Here is a 21,696-nt window from a genome sequence, read left to right as displayed (position 1 = left end):
AGCTATATGTAGGCATCCAATCGGGGGAGGGAAGCTCTCGTTAGCCAGCTTTGGCACTGTGTTGGATAGGCTACCAACCAAAGTGGTGTTCAGAAGAAACAACAGGATTTCTAGGCATTGCTTTATGACAAAGTACTAAGCTGGGTGAATTACGAGTAAGAGATGGGTTATCTCTCAAAGTAAGAGATGGGTTATCACTCTGGCTGATCTTAGATCAGTTATGGTGGGGTGTCCAGGCTCCTCACCTGTGCAGGGTCCCTGATTCTGGATCAGCAGGTGCTCCTGCCTTTCGCACCTGGCTTTCTTCATTTCACACTCGTTGCTGTAGGTCTTCCCATCTGAGCCACACACCTGAGGAGAATCGTAGTCATAATCACATGAATGCTGGAACATATCAGCGTGTGATTTAATTTCAAAGTTACTCTAAGTACATCATTCCTTTTCAAACACGTGACATTGCAAGGTCAATCTCAATATGAAAATGTGATTGCACAGACATTTGAATGTAAATGTCAGATGTCATGCATTCATTACCTAGGAATTACCTAGGCTTGTGTGAAACTGAAAACCACCTCTATTGCAGTAAAACCCACGTACAGGGTTGTGGTTGTTTGTGGAGGGCTAAGTTATGGAGGATAAGGCTTACCGGGTTGCGAGGCACGCGATGGCAGTCAAAGTCACAGACACAGCGGTCGTCCTCTGCGTCCTCGTCCCACGAGCCTCCGAACGTACGACACCTGTCCTGTTCGCAGCTCTCAATACCTGAACCCGATCCTCCTGAACCACACTCTGCAGAGACCACACATAGAGAAACATTTGAAATTGTTATTATCAGCCCAGCACAGACACACATTTTAAGAAACCCTAACCTTTCGATACAGCTGTAAAAATGCCTTCCATCTTTGTTGTCCCCCAAAAAAGTTAAAGCCGAGTTCTTGGCAGAGTGTTTATATATTCAGAGTATGCCACCTTTAGGATTTTAACATTTATTTCACGTTGACGCTGAGATAGAACCAAAGGCACTGCTGGAAGTACAAGATAATGACCAACCATGGAGAGGTCCAGCGATTGACAAAATAAATTAGGCACAACATTGCCGTGCAACCAGTGAGGCATCCTTTACATTTCAATTAAAGCTGAGGATAGTGGGAGGGAAATATTACCACTTGCATCCCTGCGAGGGGGAATCAATGCGGGGGAATCAATGCGGGAGCCTGTTTCATGGACACAGATTTCCTGATAGGAGGAAACCGCTAATTGTACAATAAGATCCAATTATCAATCACTCAAGACTTCATAAAAAAAGTAGTTCAGCCACTGCGACTGTGAAAGGTAAACTTTCGATTTACTTTAAAACGGTACACTTCACTGGATCAAATAGGTTTTTGAAAATAGCCAGACCATTTACAGTGAGGGAAAAAAGTATTTGATCCCCTGCTGATTTTGTACATTTGCCCACTGACAAAGAAATTATCAGTCTATAATTTTAATGGTAGGTTTATTTGAACAGCGAGTGACAGAATAACAACAAAAAAATCCAGAAAAACGCATGTAAATTTTTTTATAAATTGATTTGCATTTTAATGAGGGAAATAAGTATCTCCCTCGGCCTGTGGCTCCATGCAAGATCTCACCTCGTGGAGTTGCAATGATCATGAGAACGGTGAGGAATCAGCCCAGAACTACACAGGAGGATATTGTCAATGATCTCAAGGCAGCTGGGACCATAGTCACCAAGAAAACAATTGGTAACACACTACGCCGTGAAGGACTGAAATCCTGCCGTGCCCGCAAGGTCCCCCTGCTCAAGAAAGCACATATACAGGCCTGTCTGAAGTTTGCCAATGAACATCTGAATGATTCAGAGGAGAACTGGGTGAAAGTGTTGTGTTCAGATGAGACCAAAATCGAGCTCTTTGGCATCAACTCAACTCGCCGTGTTTGGAGGAGGAGGAATGCTGCCTATGACCCCAAGAACACCATCCCCACCGTCAAACATGGAGGTGGAAACATTATGCTTTGGGGGTGTTTTTCTGCTAAGGGGACAGGACAACTTCACCGCATCAAAGGGACGATGGACGGGGCCATGTACCGTCAAATTTTGGGTGAGAACCTCCTTCCCTCAGCCAGGGCATTGAAAATAGGTCGTGGATGGGTATTCCAGCATGACAATGACCCAAAACACATTAAGGTCCTGGAGTGGCCTAGCCAGTCTCCAGACCTTAATCGCATAGAAAATCTGTGGAGGGAGCTGAAGGGGTGAGTTGCCAAACGTCAGGCTCGAAACCTTAATGACAAAGAGGAGTGGGACAAAATCCCTCCTGAGATGTGTGCAAACCTGGTGGCCAACTACAATAAATGTCTGAGCTCTGTGATTGCCAACAAGGGTTTTGCCACCAAGTACTGTTTTGCAGAGGGGTCAAATACTTATTTCCCTCATTAAAATGCAAATCAATTTATAACATTTTTGACATGCGTTTTTCTGGATTTTGTTGTTGTTATTCTGTCTCTCACTGTTCAAATAAACCTACTATTAAAATGATAGATTGATCATGTCTTTGTCAGTGGGCAAACGTACAAAATCAGCAGGGGATCAAATACTTTTTTCCCTCACTGTATAATGCAATCTTGTACAACATTAAACAAATATATATGTACCCGGGAGCCCAGATGCTTCCCTACTGTCCTCCGTCTCAGTCTCCTTTTTTGACTATCTGACTCGCCCATCTGTATTGACGGGCTGCTTTAGCTAGGCCCCCACTGGCCCTAATAGGGAAATTGATGGTGTAGTCGTGGAAGTGCCACTTAGCATAACCCATCTCCTTAAGTGGATTATGGGGCAGGTCACACTGTAGCGGGCGCTGCTGGGTCCAGAGGAGCAGCAGTCCATCTCATCGCCCTGAAATGGGTCATCAGCAATGGGCTCTGACACGCTCGATGGGTCGATACAGTGGAAGGGCATTCACTTCATTAGCCCCACACACAGTGAACAATGGAGGAACTCCAGAGGCTGGGAGTATTAAGGAGAGTACACATCAAACTCAAGACAAAGACTGTGTCCTTTTTTTTATTTTTATACAATACTGTACACCAAGGGTTCCCAAACGTTTTCACTCAGGCCCCCCTTCCAGCTTTGGGGAATATCCTGCGCCCCACCTTCACGCACGCGCCACATCTCTTTCTATGGGCACAAGCACTGTCCATGACACAAACTGTTCACACCGCCTTATTGGCGGAGAGAACATTTTGCAGGTTTAAAGCTTATTTCCTGCAATTCTACACATTTTGTCATGGGGTGCAGAGAAAAAAACATTCTGCAGTTTTAATGCACATTTTCTTTCAATTCTATACCTTTTGCCATGTCTAATGTGTATTCATGTGATAGTTGAGTGACTCAAACATTACAACAAAATCTATGGGCTAAAAAACCTACAGTGAGGGAAAAAGTATTTGATCCCCTGCTGATTTTGCATGTTTGCCCACTGACAAAGAAATGATCAGTCTATAATTTTAATGGTAGGTATATTTGAACAGTGAGAGACAGAATAACAACAAAAAAATCCAGAAAAACGCATGTCAAAAATGTTATAAATTGATTTGCATTTTAATGAGGGAAATAAGTATTTAACCCCCTCTCAATCAGAAAGATTTCTGGCTCCCAGGTGTCTTTTATACAGGTAACAAGCTGAGATTAGGAGCACACTCTTAAAGGGAGTGCTCCTAATCTCAGCTTGTTACCTGTATAAAAGACACCTGTCCACAGAAGCAATCAATCAATCAGATTCCAAACTCTCCACCATGGCCAAGACCAAAGAGCTCTCCAAGGATGTCAGTGACAAGATTGTAGACCTACACAAGGCTGGAATGGGCTACAAGACCATCGCCAAGCAGCTTGGTGAGAAGGTGACAAGGCAACAAAGGAGTGGCTCAAGAAGAAGCACATTAAGGTCCTGGAGTGGCCTAGCCAGTCTCCAGACCTTAATCCCATAGAAAATATGTGGAGGGAGCTGAATGTTCGTGTTGCCAAACGTCAGCCTCGAAACCTTAATGACTTGGAGAAGATCTGCAAAGAGGAGTGGGACAAAATACCTCCTGAGATGTGTGCAAACCTGGTGGCCAACTACAAGAAATGTCTGACCTCTGTGATTGCCAACAAGGGTTTTGCCACCAAGTACTAAGTCATGTTTTGCAGAGGGGTCAAAGACTTATTTCCCTCATTAAAATGCAAATCAATTTATAACATTTTTGACATGCGTTTTTCTGGATTTTTTTTGTTTGTCTCTCACTGTTCAAATAAACCTACCATTAAAATTATGAACTGATCATGTCTTTGTCAGTGGGCAAACATACAAAATCAGCAGGGGATCAAATACTTTTTTCCCTCACTGTAGCTAAAAACGTTAGCTGACATGGGCTAGTTGATCTGGACATTTCTGACAAGTTTTAAATAGCTCTCTAAATAGCTCTGTGCCGACCCCTCAGTTTGGGAACCACTGCTGTACACAACAATTAACCCAAATCCAATTGTTAGGATTCGCTATCAATGTGACTGCGTCGATTATGGTAAATGGAGATTATGAAATTGAATTGTAAAATGGATTTGATACAACTATATGAGAGGCCATTTTGTGAGTGTTCTAAAGCATATTGTGATGCTGCATTGCAAAATGTCTGTCAGTGCCATATGATGAGCACACACGGTATCTGATCCCAGACAGCGACATGCCATGATGACGGGTTCCAATGCAAATGCACAAGTCAACTGACCCCAGAGCAGCTGTTAAATAAACAAGGCCCTGGCTTGCCTGGCCACCTGAGTCCATTTATGCAAACTCAGCATGAGAAGGGAAATGTGGGAGTGAGCCGAGAGAGCATTCGCCACTGAATTAATATTCCGCTCATGCCACCCTGACATATATAAAAGAAAAAAAAGAAGAGCTAAGAAATTGAGTAAATAAAAGTGAAGGGAGGGAGGGAGGGAGGGGGCACTAATTAGCTGTTGGTCTTTGATGTGGCTGCCACCCGCACTGCCTATGAACCTTTCAATTAGCAGGGAAGATGTCTGCATCAGCTATTCTCTCAGCGCCTGTGTCTGTCTGCTACTTTTACTCAATCATGTCATAACCAGAGTCCATTTAACCAAGGGATCTCCATTAAGTTGAGCAAATACGGAACGGCGGAGACTCCAGAGAGAAGAAGAAAAAATAACAGCCAATTTTTGTATTTCCCTTTTTTAAGAGAAGAGCGAGAAATTGTGTGAGGGAATAAAACTGATAGAAGCAATGGAGGAGGAAATGTGTGCTTTTTTATAGTATGAAGTCATGACCCGATGAGGGAAGAAGAGGAGAGGATAAGGGTGGATAATTGGAGGGAAACTAGAGAAAGGGGTGTGACCTTCGAATATGTGTATCGGTTCTGAAGACCGTGGCCCCGAGTCACCTCAGTACTATCAATATTTGTATTTATCAGGGCCATGAAACACTCCTGTCAGTAAAAAAACAAATTTGTCATTCTTTTTTGTCACCTAATGTTTTGTCTCAACGATTCTGGTGGTTTTTATGCTACAAATTTCAAAATGTGCTAAAACTACATCAAAACCTCAGGAAAGGTGCCAGGGTATACTTGCCTTCCTTTCCATCTATTCAAATCGTTGACGCGTGCGGCCGTTCCTGACTCCAGTCACTGTTAATGGAGAGGGTCAGCATAGTCGTCGCTGCTTTGCCTAGCTTCATTCGTTGCATTGAGCCGATTTCATATTTTGCACATGCATATTGCCTTAAAATGTTGTGTGGGTAAACCTGTGGTAAGCTCTGCACATTTGGGCATGTCAACATAATTTGGCACTCGCATCCCTTGAACTGAAGTTAGTTAGCCAGCTAGCAAAAACAACCTGAAAAATTTACATTATACCGCACATCAAATAATTTTCCAAGTTGGAATAATGTTTCACGCCGTTTGGAGGGTTCGAAGAGTGGAACATCAACTATAATGAAAGTTAAGACCAGACAGAGGCAGCATACAGGAACTCTACAAGACGTGATGTTTTTAATGACAGGCAATCACCATCTCCCACACTGCTATCTGTCGGGCAGGCGAACAGTGACTACTGGACTGTCCGCTTGTCTGAAACGTCATTACCAATCAATACTTTTTACCCAGACTTTTACACATCTTGGACATTTACCTTTGCTTTGTGGACGTAATGGGAATGGGGCTTCTCCTGCCACTCAATGAGGGCCCGAGTCTTAGCTTCTACAAGATGGATGCGACTAACTACAACAATTCTACATGCATGGTTGCATGGGGGCGCACTCTCGCGGGAGGATTCTGCTCTCCGACCCTCTGGATACAGCTGTCTACCTGTGTGCTGCGTGGGAGAACTGTACTACCAGCTACTGTTTGTGTGTGTGACTTTTTGTGTCAATGTGAAAATGGAACAAAAGGAGGCTTTGGGGATGCGTCTCCCACATGTCCGTGGGCTTGTTGTGAGCCTACAGAATAAAATAATGGACATGGGGTTCTGCTGTTACTTCTATTTTACATGCAATTTGCAGGTTAGGATACTGTTGAATGAACATGAGAATAGACAACATCCCTTTGATGCATTTGATTGATCAAGCTACAAATCTGTTTTGATGAGACACCTTTTTGACGATTTGAACTACACTAAAATAGTATGTGGACACCTGCTCGTCTAACACCTCATTCCAAAATCATGGACAATAACATGGAGTTGGTCCCCCCTTTGCTGCTATAACAGCCTCCACTCTTCTGGGAAGGCTTTCCACTATATGTTGGAACATTGCTGTGGGGACTTGCGTCCATTCAGCCACAAGAGCATTAGTTAGGTCGGGCACTGATGTTGGGCGATTAAGCCTGGCTCGCAGTCAGCGTTCCAATTCATCCCAAAGGTGTTCGATGGGGTTGAGGTCAGGGCTCTGTGCAGGCCAGTCAAGTTCTTCCACACTGATCTCAAAAAAACATTTCTGTATGGACCTCGCTTTGTGCAGGGGGGCATTGTCATGCTGAAACAGGAAAGGGCCTTCCCCAAACTGTTGCCACAAAGTTGGAAGCAAGAATTGTCTAGAATATCATTGTATGCTGTAGCGTTCAGATTTCCCTTCACTGGAACTAAGGGGCCTAGCCCGAACCATGAAAAACAGCCCCAGACCATTATTCCTCCTCCACCAAACTTTAAAGTTGGCACTATGCATTCGGGCAGGTAGCGTTCTTCTGGCCTCCGCCAAACCCAGATTCGTCCATCGGACTGCCAGATGGTGAAGCGTGATCCACTGCCCCAGAGTCCAATGGCGGCGAGCTTCACACCACTCCATCTACACCACTCCAGCCGACGCTTGGCATTGTGCATGGTGATCTTAGGCTTGTGTGTGGCTACTCGGCCATGGAAACCCATTTCATGAAGCTCCCAACGAACAGTTATTGTGCTGATGTTGCTTCCAGGGGCAGTTTGGAACTTGGTAGTGAGTATTGCAATCGAGGACAGACGATTTCTACGCACTTCAGCACTCTGCGGTCTCGTTCTGTGAACTTGTGTGGCCTACCACTTCATGGCTGAGCCATTGCTGCTCCTAGACGTTTCCACTTCACAATAACAGCACTTACAGTTGACCGGGGCAGCTCTAGTAGGGCAGAAATATGACAAACTGACTTGACGGTGCCATGTTGAAAGTCACTGAGCTCTTCAGTAAGGCCATTCTACTGCCAGTGTTTGTCTATGGAGATTGCATAGCTGTGTGCTCGATTTTATACACCTGTCAGCAACTGGTGTGGCTGAAATAGCCAAATTCACTAATTTGAAGGGGTGTCCACATACTTCAGTGTAAATGTTTTTGTCATTTTGATTATTGATATGGACATTAGAACCTTATTTATTCTATATGTGTGTATCATAATATTTCACATAATAATATTATCATGTGTGTGTGTTTGTGCCATTGGAAGAATTGTAAATCCATTGTGAAAGGCTATGGAGTTTGGGTTGCAAAATATTCGGATGAAATGTGCCGATATATTGGTCTATTAACTGTGGATGCTACATCGGTCTATGGCTGAGCTGAGTTGAGCAGTGTGTCATTTTGTCGGATGATATGAAATATGCCGCCATCGGAAGCTATCGCTTGTGTATCCTGGCTACATTGGTATTTACATTTGTTGAAAATTGTTTGTCAATTTCGGTTAATAGCCTATGTCACTCTGGTTGTTTGAGCTATCTGTTGTTTGGGAAACTTGGGCTTCATCAAAGTTTATTTGTGACTTTGATAATAGCCAGTGGTTTCCCAGCCACTGACCTTACCGCACGTCACCGCTGTGTTTGTGTGTTTATTTGTGTGTGCGCTCGGTGAGTGTGTGTGTTTAGGAGTGTATTAGGAAGGGATGGAAAACAGCATGGCTTTGATCGGGCTGGACACGCAGGTGGCCTTTCCTTGTTTGTTTTCACTTCCTTTGCCTCTCAGACAGTCTGCTGTTGAAGGATGTGACAATGCGTTAGTCCAAATAAACCCACCCTACATAAAGAAAGATTGAGCGGTAGGGAGCTCAGAAAAATTAGAAAGGGAGAGGAGAAAGTTTCTTAGCAGGATAGATAGATAGATAGATAGATAGATCGATAGATACATAGATACATAGATACATAGATAGATACATACAGTGGGGGAAAAAAGTATTTAGTCAGCCACCAATTGTGCAAGTTCTCCCACTTAAAAAGATGAGAGAGGCCTGTAATTTTCATCATAGGTACACGTCAACTATGACAGACAAAATGAGGAAAAAAATTCCAGAAAATCACATTGTAGGATTTTTCATGAATTTATTTGCAAATTATGGTGGAAAATAAGTATTTGGTCAATAACAAAAGTTTCTCAATACTTTGTTATATACCCTTTGTTGGCAATGACACAGGTCAAACATTTTCTGTAAGTCTTCACAAGGTTTTCACACACTGTTGCTGGTATTTTGGCCCATTCCTCCATGCAGATCTCCTCTAGAGCAGTGATGTTTTGGGGCTGTCGCTGGGCAACACGGACTTTCAACTCCCTCCAAAGATTTTCTATGGGGTTGAGATCTGGAGACTGGCTAGGCCACTCCAGGACCTTGAAATGCTTCTTACGAAGCCACTCCTTCGTTGCCCGGGTGGTGTGTTTGGGATCATTGTCATGCTGAAAGACCCAGCCACGTTTCATCTTCAATGCCCTTGCTGATGGAAGCAGGTTTTCACTCAAAATCTCACGATACATGGCCCCATTCATTCTTTCCTTTACACAGATCAGTCGTCCTGGTCCGTTTGCAGAAAAACAGCCCCAAAGCATGATGTTTCCACCCCCATGCTTCACAGTAGGTATGGTGTTCTTTGGATGCAACTCAGCATTCTTTGTCCTCCAAACACGACGAGTTGAGTTTTTACCAAAAAGTTCTATTTTGGTTTCATCTGACCATATGACATTCTCCCAATCCTCTTCTGGATCATCCAAATGCACTCTAGCAAACTTCAGACGGGCCTGGCTTAAGCAGGGGGACACGTCTGGCACTGCAGGATTTGAGTCCCTGGCGGTGTAGTGTGTTACTGATGGTAGGCTTTGTTACTTTGGTCCCAGCTCTCTGCAGGTCATTCACTAGGTCCCCCCGTGTGGTTCTGGGATTTTTGCTCACCGTTCTTGTGATCATTTTGACCCCACGGGGTGAGATCTTGCGTGGAGCCCCAGATCGAGGGAGATTATCAGTGGTCTTGTATGTCTTCCATTTCCTAATAATTGCTCCCACAGTTGATTTCTTCAAACCAAGCTGCTTACCTATTGCAGATTCAGTCTTCCCAGCCTGGTGCAGGTCTACAATTTTGTTTCTGGTGTCCTTTGACAGCTCTTTGGTCTTGGCCATAGTGGAGTTTGGAGTGTGACTGTTTGAGGTTGTGGACAGGTGTCTTTTATACTGATAACAAGTTCAAACAGGTGCCATTAATACAGGTAACGAGTGGAGGACAGAGGAGCCTCTTAAAGAAGAAGTTACAGGTCTGTGAGAGCCAGAAATCTTGCTTGTTTGTAGGTGATCAAATACTTATTTTCCACCATAATTTGCAAATAAATTCATAAAAAATCCTACAATGTGATTTTCTGGAATTTTTTTCTCAATTTGTCTGTGTACCTATGATGAAAATTACAGGCCTCTCTCATCTTTTTAAGTGGGAGAACTTGCACAATTGGTGGCTGACTAAATACTTTTCCCCCCCACTGTAGATAGATACATAGATAGATACATAGATAGATAGACAGACAAAAAGCCACTGATCTGCTTTTGATGAGCTCTTCTCCACCCACCCACCTCCTCTCTGTTGTTGTTTCGCTCTCGCGATATATATTGGGGGGTGGATAGTGCATTGACTGTGCCATGTGATATTCTCACCCATAATCCTGTTTAGTAAATGTGTATTAAATTAAAACCGTCCTGGGCCCCAAGGTGATGCACTAGGCTCACCCACCACTTGGTCAGTGTCGACAAAGGAGCTGAGCTTGGGCCTACCCGAGTGTGAAATTAAACAGGTGATAGATTCCCCCCGTACAGAACACTGTCATTTTTCATTAACCTAAATGAAAGGGGGGAAAACACTTCCATTTTTCCCTGTGACAAATGAATATGTTTTTTAAGTCGGGTCTAAATAAACAAATAAATTGTTCAATTCACCGGAGTTGGAGGATTCAACCAGCACTGTAGACGGGAGTGGGGTGGGTAGGGGTTATACTGTAGGTAAGTGCAGAGGGGAAAGGTTGCAGTCTGATATGAAGAGCTGGAAATGTCAGTTCAATAGGTTGTGATAGGTTAATACATTGGCTAGTCCAATGATACAATAGGACTATAGGGTTGGGTCCATTTGATGCACAGGGTTTTAAAGACTTAATTTAAAAAAGTTTTTTAAAGATCAAATGTAAAAATAGGAGTCTGTTTACAGAAGAAAGTAGTTCACGCTTTTGTTCAAAGTGGTTTTCAATCAAGATTATCCGAAAACATCAGAGGAACATTATAACCCCGTTCCTGTTCAAAATACTAAGCTACTACAGCTACCCCTTTAAGAATGTCTTAGCTTCTAGTTGTGGGGGGTTGTGCTTCAGTTATCTACTAGAGGGGCAAGAGGAATGGTGACAAGGCGTAGAACAAAAAGAAACCTGGACCCGTGTCCCCTGGGGGAGGTTTATCGATCAGACCCGATCCCATCTCTGAAAGCAATGTGATCTTTATGTCAAGAGACAATGCTAGTTTGATGGAGAGAGGGCAAAATGGTGAGACAATAAGGAAGGGAGGGGGAGAGACAGAGGGGGAGAGACAGAGAAAATAAAATAAAACCTGTTTCGTTTGTTACAGGCTGATGGCTTTCTGAGAACTCAAATGAGCAAGCGAGGGAGAAAAACGGGGTTGTATGCTATCAGAGAGAGATAGAAAGCGAGAGAGATGGAAGTTGGAGAGACATTGCAATAGAGAGAAAGAGAGAGAGAAAAAGAGAGAGGAGAGCGAGGGAAGAGAAAGGAGATCTAGAGAGAGAGGGAGGAGAAAGAGAGAGGAGAGAGAGAGGAGAGAGAGAGAGAGAGAAGAGAGAGAGAAGAGAGGAGAGAGAGAGCGAGAGAGAGGAGAGAGAGAGAGATGAGAGAGAGGAGAGAGAAGAGAGAGGAGAGAGAGAGAGAGGAGAGAGAGGAGAGAGAGAGGAGTGAGAAGAGAGAGGAGAGAGAGAAAGGAGAGAGAAGAGAGAGAGAAGAGAGAGAGAAGAGAGAGAGAGAGGAGAGAGAGAGAGTGAGTCACCAGGCTTCACAAATAGATGAATGCCCTTGGGGCGCTATAGAGGAGAGCATCTTTCCCCACTGCCAGACAGCAATATGGGGCACATAGTGAGAGTGTGTGAGTGTGTATATACTGTATACTACATGTGGAGTGTGTGCGTATAATTATTATATGGGGCACAGTGTGTGTGTGTGTCTGTGTGTGTGTTTGTATATGTGTGTGGTGTCCAAGCGTATGTGTATATACTATGTGTGGAGTGTGTGCGTATAATGATGATATGGGGCGCAGTGTGTGTGTGTGTATTATATATGCAATGTGTACTATATGCGCATTTCTTCATGCTCCACATACAAAAGGTTACTCGACTCAGTCAATGAGATGGTGTTAAATTGAACAAAACCAGCAGGGCGTTAAGAGCTGGCAGACAGAGCTGGCCGTATACTGTAGAGTAGACAACGGCACAGTGAGAGATGGAAAAAAACAGAACAGACATTGGGGATGGTAGAGGAAAATTATAATTCATGAATACTCTCACCCCTTTACCCACTCCCCCCTCCCTCTCTATGTCTGTCTCTCAGTCTCTCTCTCTTTCTCGACCCCTCCCTCCATCTCTCTCTCTTCCCCCTCTCCATTTTCCCCCTCTCCTCCACTCACCACTTCTCCCTCCCCCTCTCCATCGCTCTCAACATCTGTCTCTCTCTCAGATGAAAACTGCTCTGTGTTCACACGTCCTCAGACGATGACGATAGTCTCGGTGACGGTGACTACGTCTGGCCACAAGGGACTATTGCTGACATCGTCTGCATGACAACCGTACGGTGACAAAGATACCCAGAGAGAGAGCTGATTGTCACAAAGACAGAGGAGTAGAGACTCTGGTCCTGTTCCAGTAGGAGAGGAGAGGAGCTCCACAAAGGACTTGTGTAAATTAGGCTGCCACTTGTGAAGCAAATCATGTTTAAAAAGGCACTGTGTGTCTCGTGGTTTAGATTTCCTCTGCCCTATCAGTAGTGGTCACTAATTTCCTTTTACCTAATGGTGGGAGATTTCACCAGTACCAGTAGGGTTCTATCAACACCACCAGCTATCAACAGTAGCTACAAAAACAAAGTGGATCATAAGAGAAGTCAGTGGAAAGAAAATCATACAAAGAGATTTTAATGGGTGTTTCCAAAACAAAGTGGACAATTACAGAAGTCAATGGAAAGAAATTATTTAACAAAACGTTTTTGCAATCTCCTAATTCCTACCTTCGTCGCAGCTGCCAGGCTTGGCCGCCTCAATCTTCTTCTTGAGGACACAGGAGGCCACGCCCAGCTCGCAGGTGTTGTCGTAGGTGAAGCCGTCGCTGCCGCACACGGGCGAAAAGGCCTGGCCCTGGCATTGCGGGCACTCACACTTGTTCTGGATGCAGCGGGCCCCCCAGGCACACATGGCGCTACCGCACGTCTCTGCAAATGCGCACACACAAACAAACGGACGATTGCACATACACACACACAGGGTGTGTCAGCGGCTATTGATTGGAATCATGTAAAAGGAATATGCTTGCTAAAATACAATAATGAGACATTACTTTAGTAAGACATACTATTTGTACAACCACACTGTTGGTAGACACATACACACACACTTGGTGCATTACTCACTGCATTCTCCCTGGGCGAGCACGCGCAGGTCAAGCTGCTCGGTACAGGCTCGCACGTGGAGCTCACACTCGCTGTCGTAGGTGGAGCCGTCGCTGCCACACACCGGTTGGTGGGACTCCACACACTCCTGCGGGCACACACAGCGGCCCGACTGCCCGTCGCAGATTGCCCCAAACGAACAGTTGGCACACGCCTCGTCTGGAGGGAGACAGGTAGGAGAGAGTTAGGATTAGAGGTAGTAAATAAGACCAGTATGGGTAACCGGGGGAGAGAAAGAGTGTGGGTGTGTGTGTCAGTGAGTTGAGTCAGAGAAAAAGAGCGAGGGAGGGCAGATAGAACTGTCTCATCCGAAGCCTGTGTGGGTGGCTTGGCAAAATCCACAGCCGTGACGTCACCATGATGTCATGTGTTTACCTAACCCCTTTTAAAAGGCCGGTCATTTTGAGAGGGCCCCAAACCCAGATGGTGTGCAGACTTCACACAGCTGCAAGTTTGAGTAGGATGATCTGGACTGAGAATACTGTCAAGATTCCTCTATTTTCAGTTGACTCTGATCATTTGCACGTTTTCCATTCAGTGTTTTTTCCTCTGCCTTGCATAGCCTAGTACCGACATGCTGTGGATATCAATGATTCGTGGCAGCCCACGCGAATCACAGAGCCAGAGCGGAGATGCGACTCCCCCCGCGGAGAGGGGTGGGCAGCTCTCCTCGATTGCCAATTACACCTGGAGGATTGCATTTGCATCGCACGGCCGCTATCACATTCAATTAGTGGCTACGTAATAACAGCTGCTGATTTATCGCTAATGGCTAACGGAGAGAGTGGGCTACTCAGGCGGAAACCTCCTCCTCCCCTCCCCCGTGTTATTAACTTGTGTATTACACCTTATTACACCTTAATAAAGCCAGGAAATCAGCCTGCACCGCACAGGCACCCATTGTGGACAGCCCAGCCTGGGGGCCTGTTTAAAAGAAAAAAGCAGGAGGTCTAAAAAAAAAATTATGTAGTCGAGGTGGCGGCTGGCAGGGATGGGGAATGCATCACCGTGACAATAACGGTGTTTCGTACCCGGGCGATATAAATCACGGTGAGTGTCGTCCTTTATCAGCACCCGTGTCCCGATAAAGGCCTTCTCCAACTGGGCTCCCTTACTGGCTGTAAACACAGGGAGGGCCAGCACAGCTTGCGCTAAGGTGCTAACAAGGTGGGGGGACTTGTCTGACCGGGGAGGGGAGTTGACGGTGAAGGGGGAGGTTGTAGAAAGTGGCCTTGAGGAGAGGGCCATTCCGAGTGATGGATAGAGAGAGAGACGGTGGGGAAAAGAAAAGCTAAAAGCCTTTCCGGCCTCAGAGCGCTACACACACTCTCGGAGGAGTAATATTAGTCAGAGAGACTGGAGCTACGACAAGGGAGGGAGGGAGGAGTTGTTCTTTAACATGATGAGAAAGAGAGACGGTTGTTTAGTGAAAGGCTCTGAGAATGTCCCAGACTATAAAAACACTCCCCAGCCGACCCCACCGTGCCTGCTCCATAACTATTACTCCGTCCCTCCTCACCGCCTCTCCTCTCCTCCTTTATTACTTTCCCTCTCTCTCCCTACCTTCCCGCTCCTGTCTCGCCCCCTACCTTTTTGCAGCACCTGTGCAAAACTGTTATTTTTCTGTTCTAAATGACTTCGTCTCCTGTCTCATCTATTCTGAGGTAAATATATATGAAGTTCCTTACGGAGCGATTGATATCCTTCTGTGGTCTATTAGCCATGTGTGTCTCTGCTTCTTCCAGCCTGCCAGACACACAAGGTCACCCGCCACTCAAACATTGGGAGGAGAAAATACATCAGAATAATAAAAAATGTCACTCATCTCACTATTGGGACCACACCTGAGCCGTAAAGATAACAATTTCCCCTAGCGCCATTTTTCTATCCCCCCGAGGGGAAGAAAATCTAATTATGACAGCGCACACAGGCCTGCGGAACGGTGGGCCCACTCACACACACCGGTTGTCTCTACATGCAAATGCACAAGAAACACACACAAACTTCCCAGCCTCTTTAGACACACACCACAGAGTATGCCAGTGATATGAATGGGCCAGGATAATTAACACAGATAATAGTCGAGATGGAGGGAGGTGAGGTGACTCAGTTGAGTTTGAAGAGGCCTGTGTAAAGCAGTGCAAACAGCCCAGAATAAACCAACCCAGATCACCATCATCATTCCTCCAGCGGGCCTTGCTTAGCGCTGCCTGCCTGTCGCTTTTATTGCCCTGTTCCGCTGACTCTGGCCTCTGTGGAGACTTGCTGTTGTCCATAGTGCTGTAATACACACACACACCCACACACACACACACACACAGCAGGCCCTGCTACCTCGCTCTGCCCGCTACCACCTCGCCTTTTTAAATAAAGACTATTCATTACGTCCCCGCGGCGCCACAGCGAGAACTGTCTACCTAACGCTGCACGCACGCACGCCATCTCCAAATTGAGTTTGCTCGCCCGGCTCAAACATTCCTTTTGCTCCATTTCCCATTGGAATACATCTTTATGCGCAGAGATTTCAACTTGGGAGAGTCACATCAGCCTGCCAACAACACTGCAATGGATTAAACGTCAAACTCCAGTTGAAACAATAGGACAGGTATCATCAACTAGATTCAGCTGTGGGACGATTCTTTCTTGAGCAGATGGTCGGGGGGCCGGAACATAATTGCAGCCCAAACAGATATAATATTTGATTAAAACATAATAATTTCAAACCTTGCTTACATTTGTATACGAGCACATATATCTCTCTGTTATGCGTGGGAATACTTTGGAACAGATTTTTCCTTAACTTAAATCACTTGGAGATGATTTGCTGGTGTTTTTACAGTCTTATGTGCAAAAAAATTATTATAACAATATATACAGTCCTTTTAGAAAGTGTACACACCCCTTGACTTTTCCACATTTTGTTGTGTTACAGTCTGAATTTAAAATGGATAAAATTGAGATTTTTTTACTGGCCTACACACAATACCCCATAAAGTCAAAGTGGAATTATGTTTTTTGAAATGTTTACAAATGAATTACAAATTAAAAGCTGAACTATCTTGAGTCTAAATAAGTTCAGGAGTACAAATTTGCAAATGTTGCACAATCCAGGTGTGGAAAGCTCTTAGAGAGTTACCCAGAAAGACTCACAGCTGTAATTTCTGCCAAAGGTACTTCTACAAAGTATTGACTGGGTGGTGTGATTACTTATGTAAATGAGATATTTACTGTATTTCAGTTTCAATAAATTTGCAAAAATTCGTACAAACATGTTTTCACTTTGTCATTATGGGCTATTGTGTGTAGATGGGTAAAATATATAATCCATTTTGAATTCAGCCTGTAACACAACAAAATGTGGAATATGTCAAGCAGTATGAATACTTTCTGAAGGCACTGTATATTACATTTTTTTGCTCAGAAAACTTCGAATCACCTGTGGGCCGCCAGTTGAGAAAACCTGCAACGGGGTAGAGCTAGCCGAGAGCTAGCGTAAAGGTGCTAAGCTGAGCCAGGCAAATCTCTCTCTGTGTGCTGGTGGTAGCAGATGCAACAGCTAACAGTAAGGCTGGCTAACAGTGTTTAAGGTATTAGCAGTCTGGGATACTGGCTGCTAAATGGCTTCAGGCATCTCTATCACTCTACATTATTAGATCAGTATATCTCTATTACATCTATAAACTGTTACCCATTTAGGACCAAAAGGCTAGCAGGCAACATGGAACTATGCTAAGTAGCCTATAAGATAAGAGAGGTGAAGAGATAATTTAAATATGTATTTTCCTTTCTTCATGTCTGCTCTGTGCTTAGTTAGTCTACAGAAAGCATGATACAGTGGGGGGAAAAAAGTATTTAGTCAGCCACCAATTGTGCAAGTTCTCCCACTTAAAAAGATGAGAGAGGCCTGTAATTTTCATCATAGGTACACGTCAACTATGACAGACAAAATGAGAAAAAAAATTCCAGAAAATCACATTGTAGGATTTTTAATGAATTTATTTGCAAATTATGGTGGAAAATAAGTATTTGGTCAATAACAAACGTTTCTCAATACTTTGTTATATACCCTTTGTTGGCAATGACACAGGTCAAACGTTTTCTGTAAGTCTTCACAAGGTTTTCACACACTCTTGCTGGTATTTTGGCCCATTCCTCCATGCAGATCTCCTCTAGAGCAGTGATGTTTTGGGGCTGTCGCTGGGCAACACGGACTTTCAACTCCCTCCAAAGATTTTCTATGGGGTTGAGATCTGGAGACTGGCTAGGCCACTCCAGGACCTTGAAATGCTTCTTACGAAGCCACTCCTTCATTGCCCGGGCGGTGTGTTTGGGATCATTGTCATGCTGAAAGACCCAGCCACGTTTCATCTTCAATGCCCTTGCTGATGGAAGGAGGTTTTCACTCAAAATCTCACGATACATGGCCCCATTCATTCTTTCCTTTACACGGATCAGTCGTCCTGGTCCGTTTGCAGAAAAACAGCCCCAAAGCATGATGTTTCCACCCCCATGCTTCACAGTAGGTATGGTGTTCTTTGGATGCAACTCAGCATTCTTTGTCCTCCAAACACGACGAGTTGAGTTTTTACCAAAAAGTTCTATTTTGGTTTCATCTGACCATATGACATTCTCCCAATCCTCTTCTGGATCATCCAAATTCAATCTAGCAAACTTCAGACGGGCCTGGACATGTACTGGCTTAAGCAGGGGGACACGTCTGCACTGCAGGATTTGAGTCCCTGGCGGCGTAGTGTGTTACTGATGGTAGGCTTTGTTACTTTGGTCCCAGCTCTCTGCAGGTCATTCACTAGGTCCCCCCGTGTGGTTCTGGGATTTTTGCTCACCGTTCTTGTGATCATTTTGACCCCACGGGGTGAGATCTTGCGTGGAGCCCCAGATCGAGGGAGATTATCAGTGGTCTTGTATGTCTTCCATTTCCTAATAATTGCTCCCACAGTTGATTTCTTCAAACCAAGCTGCTTACCTATTGCAGATTCAGTCTTCCCAGCCTGGTGCAGGTCTACCATTTTGTTTCTGGTGTCCTTTGACAGCTCTTTGGTCTTGGCCATAGTGGAGTTTGGAGTGTGACTGTTTGAGGTTGTGGACAGGTGTCTTTCATACTGATAACAAGTTCAAACAGGTGCCATTAATACAGGTAACGAGTGGAGGACAGAGGAGCCTCTTAAAGAAGAAGTTACAGGTCTGTGAGAGCCAGAAATCTTGCTTGTTTGTAGGTGACCAAATACTTATTTTCCACCATAATTTGCAAATAAATTCATAAAAAATCCTACAATGTGATTTTCTGGATTTTTTTTCCTCAATTTGTCTGTCATAGTTGACGTGTACCTATGATTAAAATTACAGGCCTCTCTCATCTTTTTAAGTGGGAGAACTTGCACAATTGGTGGCTGACTAAATACTTTTTTCCCCCACTGTACATACATGTTATTTATTATACAGATACAGGCCTATGGTGTAGCCTACATTTACAGTAGCAGAAAATGTAATTCAAACTCTTACTAAAACTACCAAGCGTGAACTGTGGCTGAGGTCTAAGAGCACGGAAAGGACACGGAACGGAAGGCACAGGAGCAAATGAATTGTTGGTTAAAGGAAAATGTTAATCATCGTCATCATCAATTACTCTTCTATGGGAAAATGGGTGCAGGTTAGCGTTGTTCTTCATGAATCTGGTTGTGGACGCAGCTCTGCAGAGTGGTCACTAGCTGGGACAGCCACAAAGTCATAAAGTCAGATTTGAAACCTAACCATAAACTTAACCTTGATTGATCTTGTTTTGACGAATACTCCAGATAAATGGAGGGCAGGTAGCTTAGCAGTTAAGAACGTTGGGTCAGTAACCAATGGTCACTGGTTTGAATCCCCGAGCTGACTAGGTGAAGAATCTGCCGATATGCCCTTAAGCAAGGCACATTACCCTAATTGCTCCTGTAAGTCGCTCTGGATAAGAGCGTCTGCTAAATGACTAAAATGTAATTATAAACTGGGTGGTTCGAGTCCTGAATGGTGATTGGCTGAAAGCCGTGATACAGTGGGGAGAACAAGTATTTGATACACTGCCGATTTTGCAGGTTTTCCTACTTACAAAGCATGTAGAGGTCTGTAATTTTTATCATAGGTACACTTCAACTGTGAGAGACGGAATCTAAAACAAAAATCCAGAAAATCACATTGTATGATTTTTAAGTACGGTAATTAATTTGCATTTTATTGCATGACATAAGTATTTGATACATCAGAAAAGCTGAACTTAATATTTGGTACAGAAACCTTTGTTTGCAATTACAGAGATCATACGTTTCCTGTAGGTCTTGACCAGGTTTGCACACACTGCAGCAGGGATTTTGGCCCACTCCTCCATACAGACCTTTTCCAAATCCTTCAGGTTTTGGGGCTGTCGCTGGGCAATACAGACTTTCAGCTCCCTCCAAAGATTTTCTATTGGGTTCAGGTCTGGAGACTGGCTAGGCCACTCCAGGACCTTGAGATGCTTCTTACGGAGCCACTCCTTAGTTGCCCTGGCTGTGTGTTTCGGGTCGTTGTCATGCTGGAAGACCCAGCCACGACCCATCTTCAATGCTCTTACTGAGGGAAGGAGGTTGTTGGCCAAGATCTCGCGATACATGGCCCCATCCATCCTCCCCTCAATACGGTGCAGTCGTCCTGTCCCCTTTGCAGGAAAGCATCCCCAAAGAATGATGTTTCCACCTCCATGCTTCACGGTTGGGATGGTGTTCTTGGGGTTGTACTCATCCTTCTTCTTCCTCCAAACACGGCGAATTGGAGTTTAGACCAAAAAGCTCTATTTTTGTCTCATCAGACCACATGACCTCCCATTCCTCCTCTGGATCATCCAGATGGTCATTGGCAAACTTCAGACGGGACTGGACATGCGCCGGCTTGAGAAGGGGGACCTTGCGTGCGCTGCAGGATTTTAATCCATGACAGCGTAGTGTGTTATTAATGGTTTTCTTTGAGACTGTGGTCCCAGCTCTCTTCAGTTCATTGACCAGGTCCTGCCGTGTAGTTCTGGGCTGATCCCTCACCTTCCTCATGATCATTGATGCCCCACGAGGTGAGATCTTGCATGGAGCCCCAGACCGAGGGTGATTGACCGTCATCTTGAACTTCTTCCATTTTCTAATCATTGCGCCAACAGTTGTTGCCTTCTCACCAAGCTGCTTGCCTATTGTCCTGTAGCCCATCCCAACTTTGTGCAGGTCTACAATTTTATCCCTGATGTCCTTACACAGCTCTCTGGTCTTGGCCATTGTGGAGAGGTTGGAGTCTGTTTGATTGAGTGTGTGGACAGGTGTCTTTTATACAGGTAACGAGTTCAAACAGGTGCAGTTAATACAGGTAATGAGTGGAGAACAGGAGGGCTTCTTAAAGAAAAACTAACAGGTCTGTGAGAGCCGGAATTCTTACTGGTTGGTAGGTGATCAAATACTTATGTCATGCAATAAAATGCAAATTAATTATTTAAAAATCATACAATGTGATTTTCTGGATTTTTGTTTTAGATTCCGTCTCTCACAGTTGAAGTGTACCTATGATAAAATTACAGACCTCTACATGCTTTGTAAGTAGGAAAACCTGCAAAATCGGCAGTGTATCAAATACTTGTTCTCCCCACTGTATATATAAGTGATGCAGACAATTACATTGATGGAAGTTACAATCTATCTGCAATATTAAAGCTGATCTACCCCCTAAAAAAAAGAAAGAAAGAAAAAAAAAGATTTAAAAAAAGAAAAAACTAAAAGAAAAGAAGAGCATGGCCGTTCGCCCTCTCATTGGAAGTAGAGTGCATCTTCAACTAGAAAGGTCAAAAATAGGGAAACTGCAGGCTTGTGCCGGGCTGGAGGAGTGCTGAGAGTGGCGTGGGTCTCCCGCCCCATGGGTCTCCCGCCCCATGGGTCTCCCGAGTGGCGCAGTGGTCTAAGGCACTGCATCACAGTGCTAGCTGTGCCACTAGAGATCCTGGTTCGAATCCAGGCTCTGTCGTAGCCGGCCGTGACCAGGAGACCCATGGGGCGGCGCACAATTGACCCAGCGTCGTCCAGGGTAGGGGAGGGAATGGCCGGCAGGGATGTAGCTCAGTTGGTAGAGCATGGCGTTTGCAACGCCAGGGTTGTGGGTTCGATTCCCACGGGGGGCCAGTATAAAAAAAGAAAAAAAAGAATGTATGCACTCACTAACTGTAAGT

The 21,696-nt window shown here is 44.6% G+C and overlaps 1 protein-coding gene across 1 annotated transcript in view; it reads right to left on the bottom strand.

The window, feature by feature from the left end:
- The window catches only part of LOC311148223 (agrin-like), a 175,812-nt gene that overhangs the window by 53,157 nt on the left and 100,959 nt on the right, over positions 1-21,696 (bottom strand). Inside the window, exons 8-11 of the mRNA XM_084185112.1 lie at positions 13,428-13,625; positions 13,029-13,229; positions 647-789; positions 246-351 (exon numbers count right to left, since the gene is read on the bottom strand). Coding sequence (XP_084041238.1) covers positions 246-351; positions 647-789; positions 13,029-13,229; positions 13,428-13,625 — 648 coding nt within the window. The remainder of the gene's footprint in view (positions 1-245; positions 352-646; positions 790-13,028; positions 13,230-13,427; positions 13,626-21,696) is intronic.

Source organism: Coregonus lavaretus (genome assembly GCF_964263955.1).
Source record: "Coregonus lavaretus genome assembly, chromosome: 20".
Lineage (NCBI taxonomy): Eukaryota > Metazoa > Chordata > Actinopteri > Salmoniformes > Salmonidae > Coregonus > Coregonus lavaretus.
Note: the sequence above shows the minus strand (reverse complement) of the source record. Positions and strands in the feature narration are given on the sequence as shown.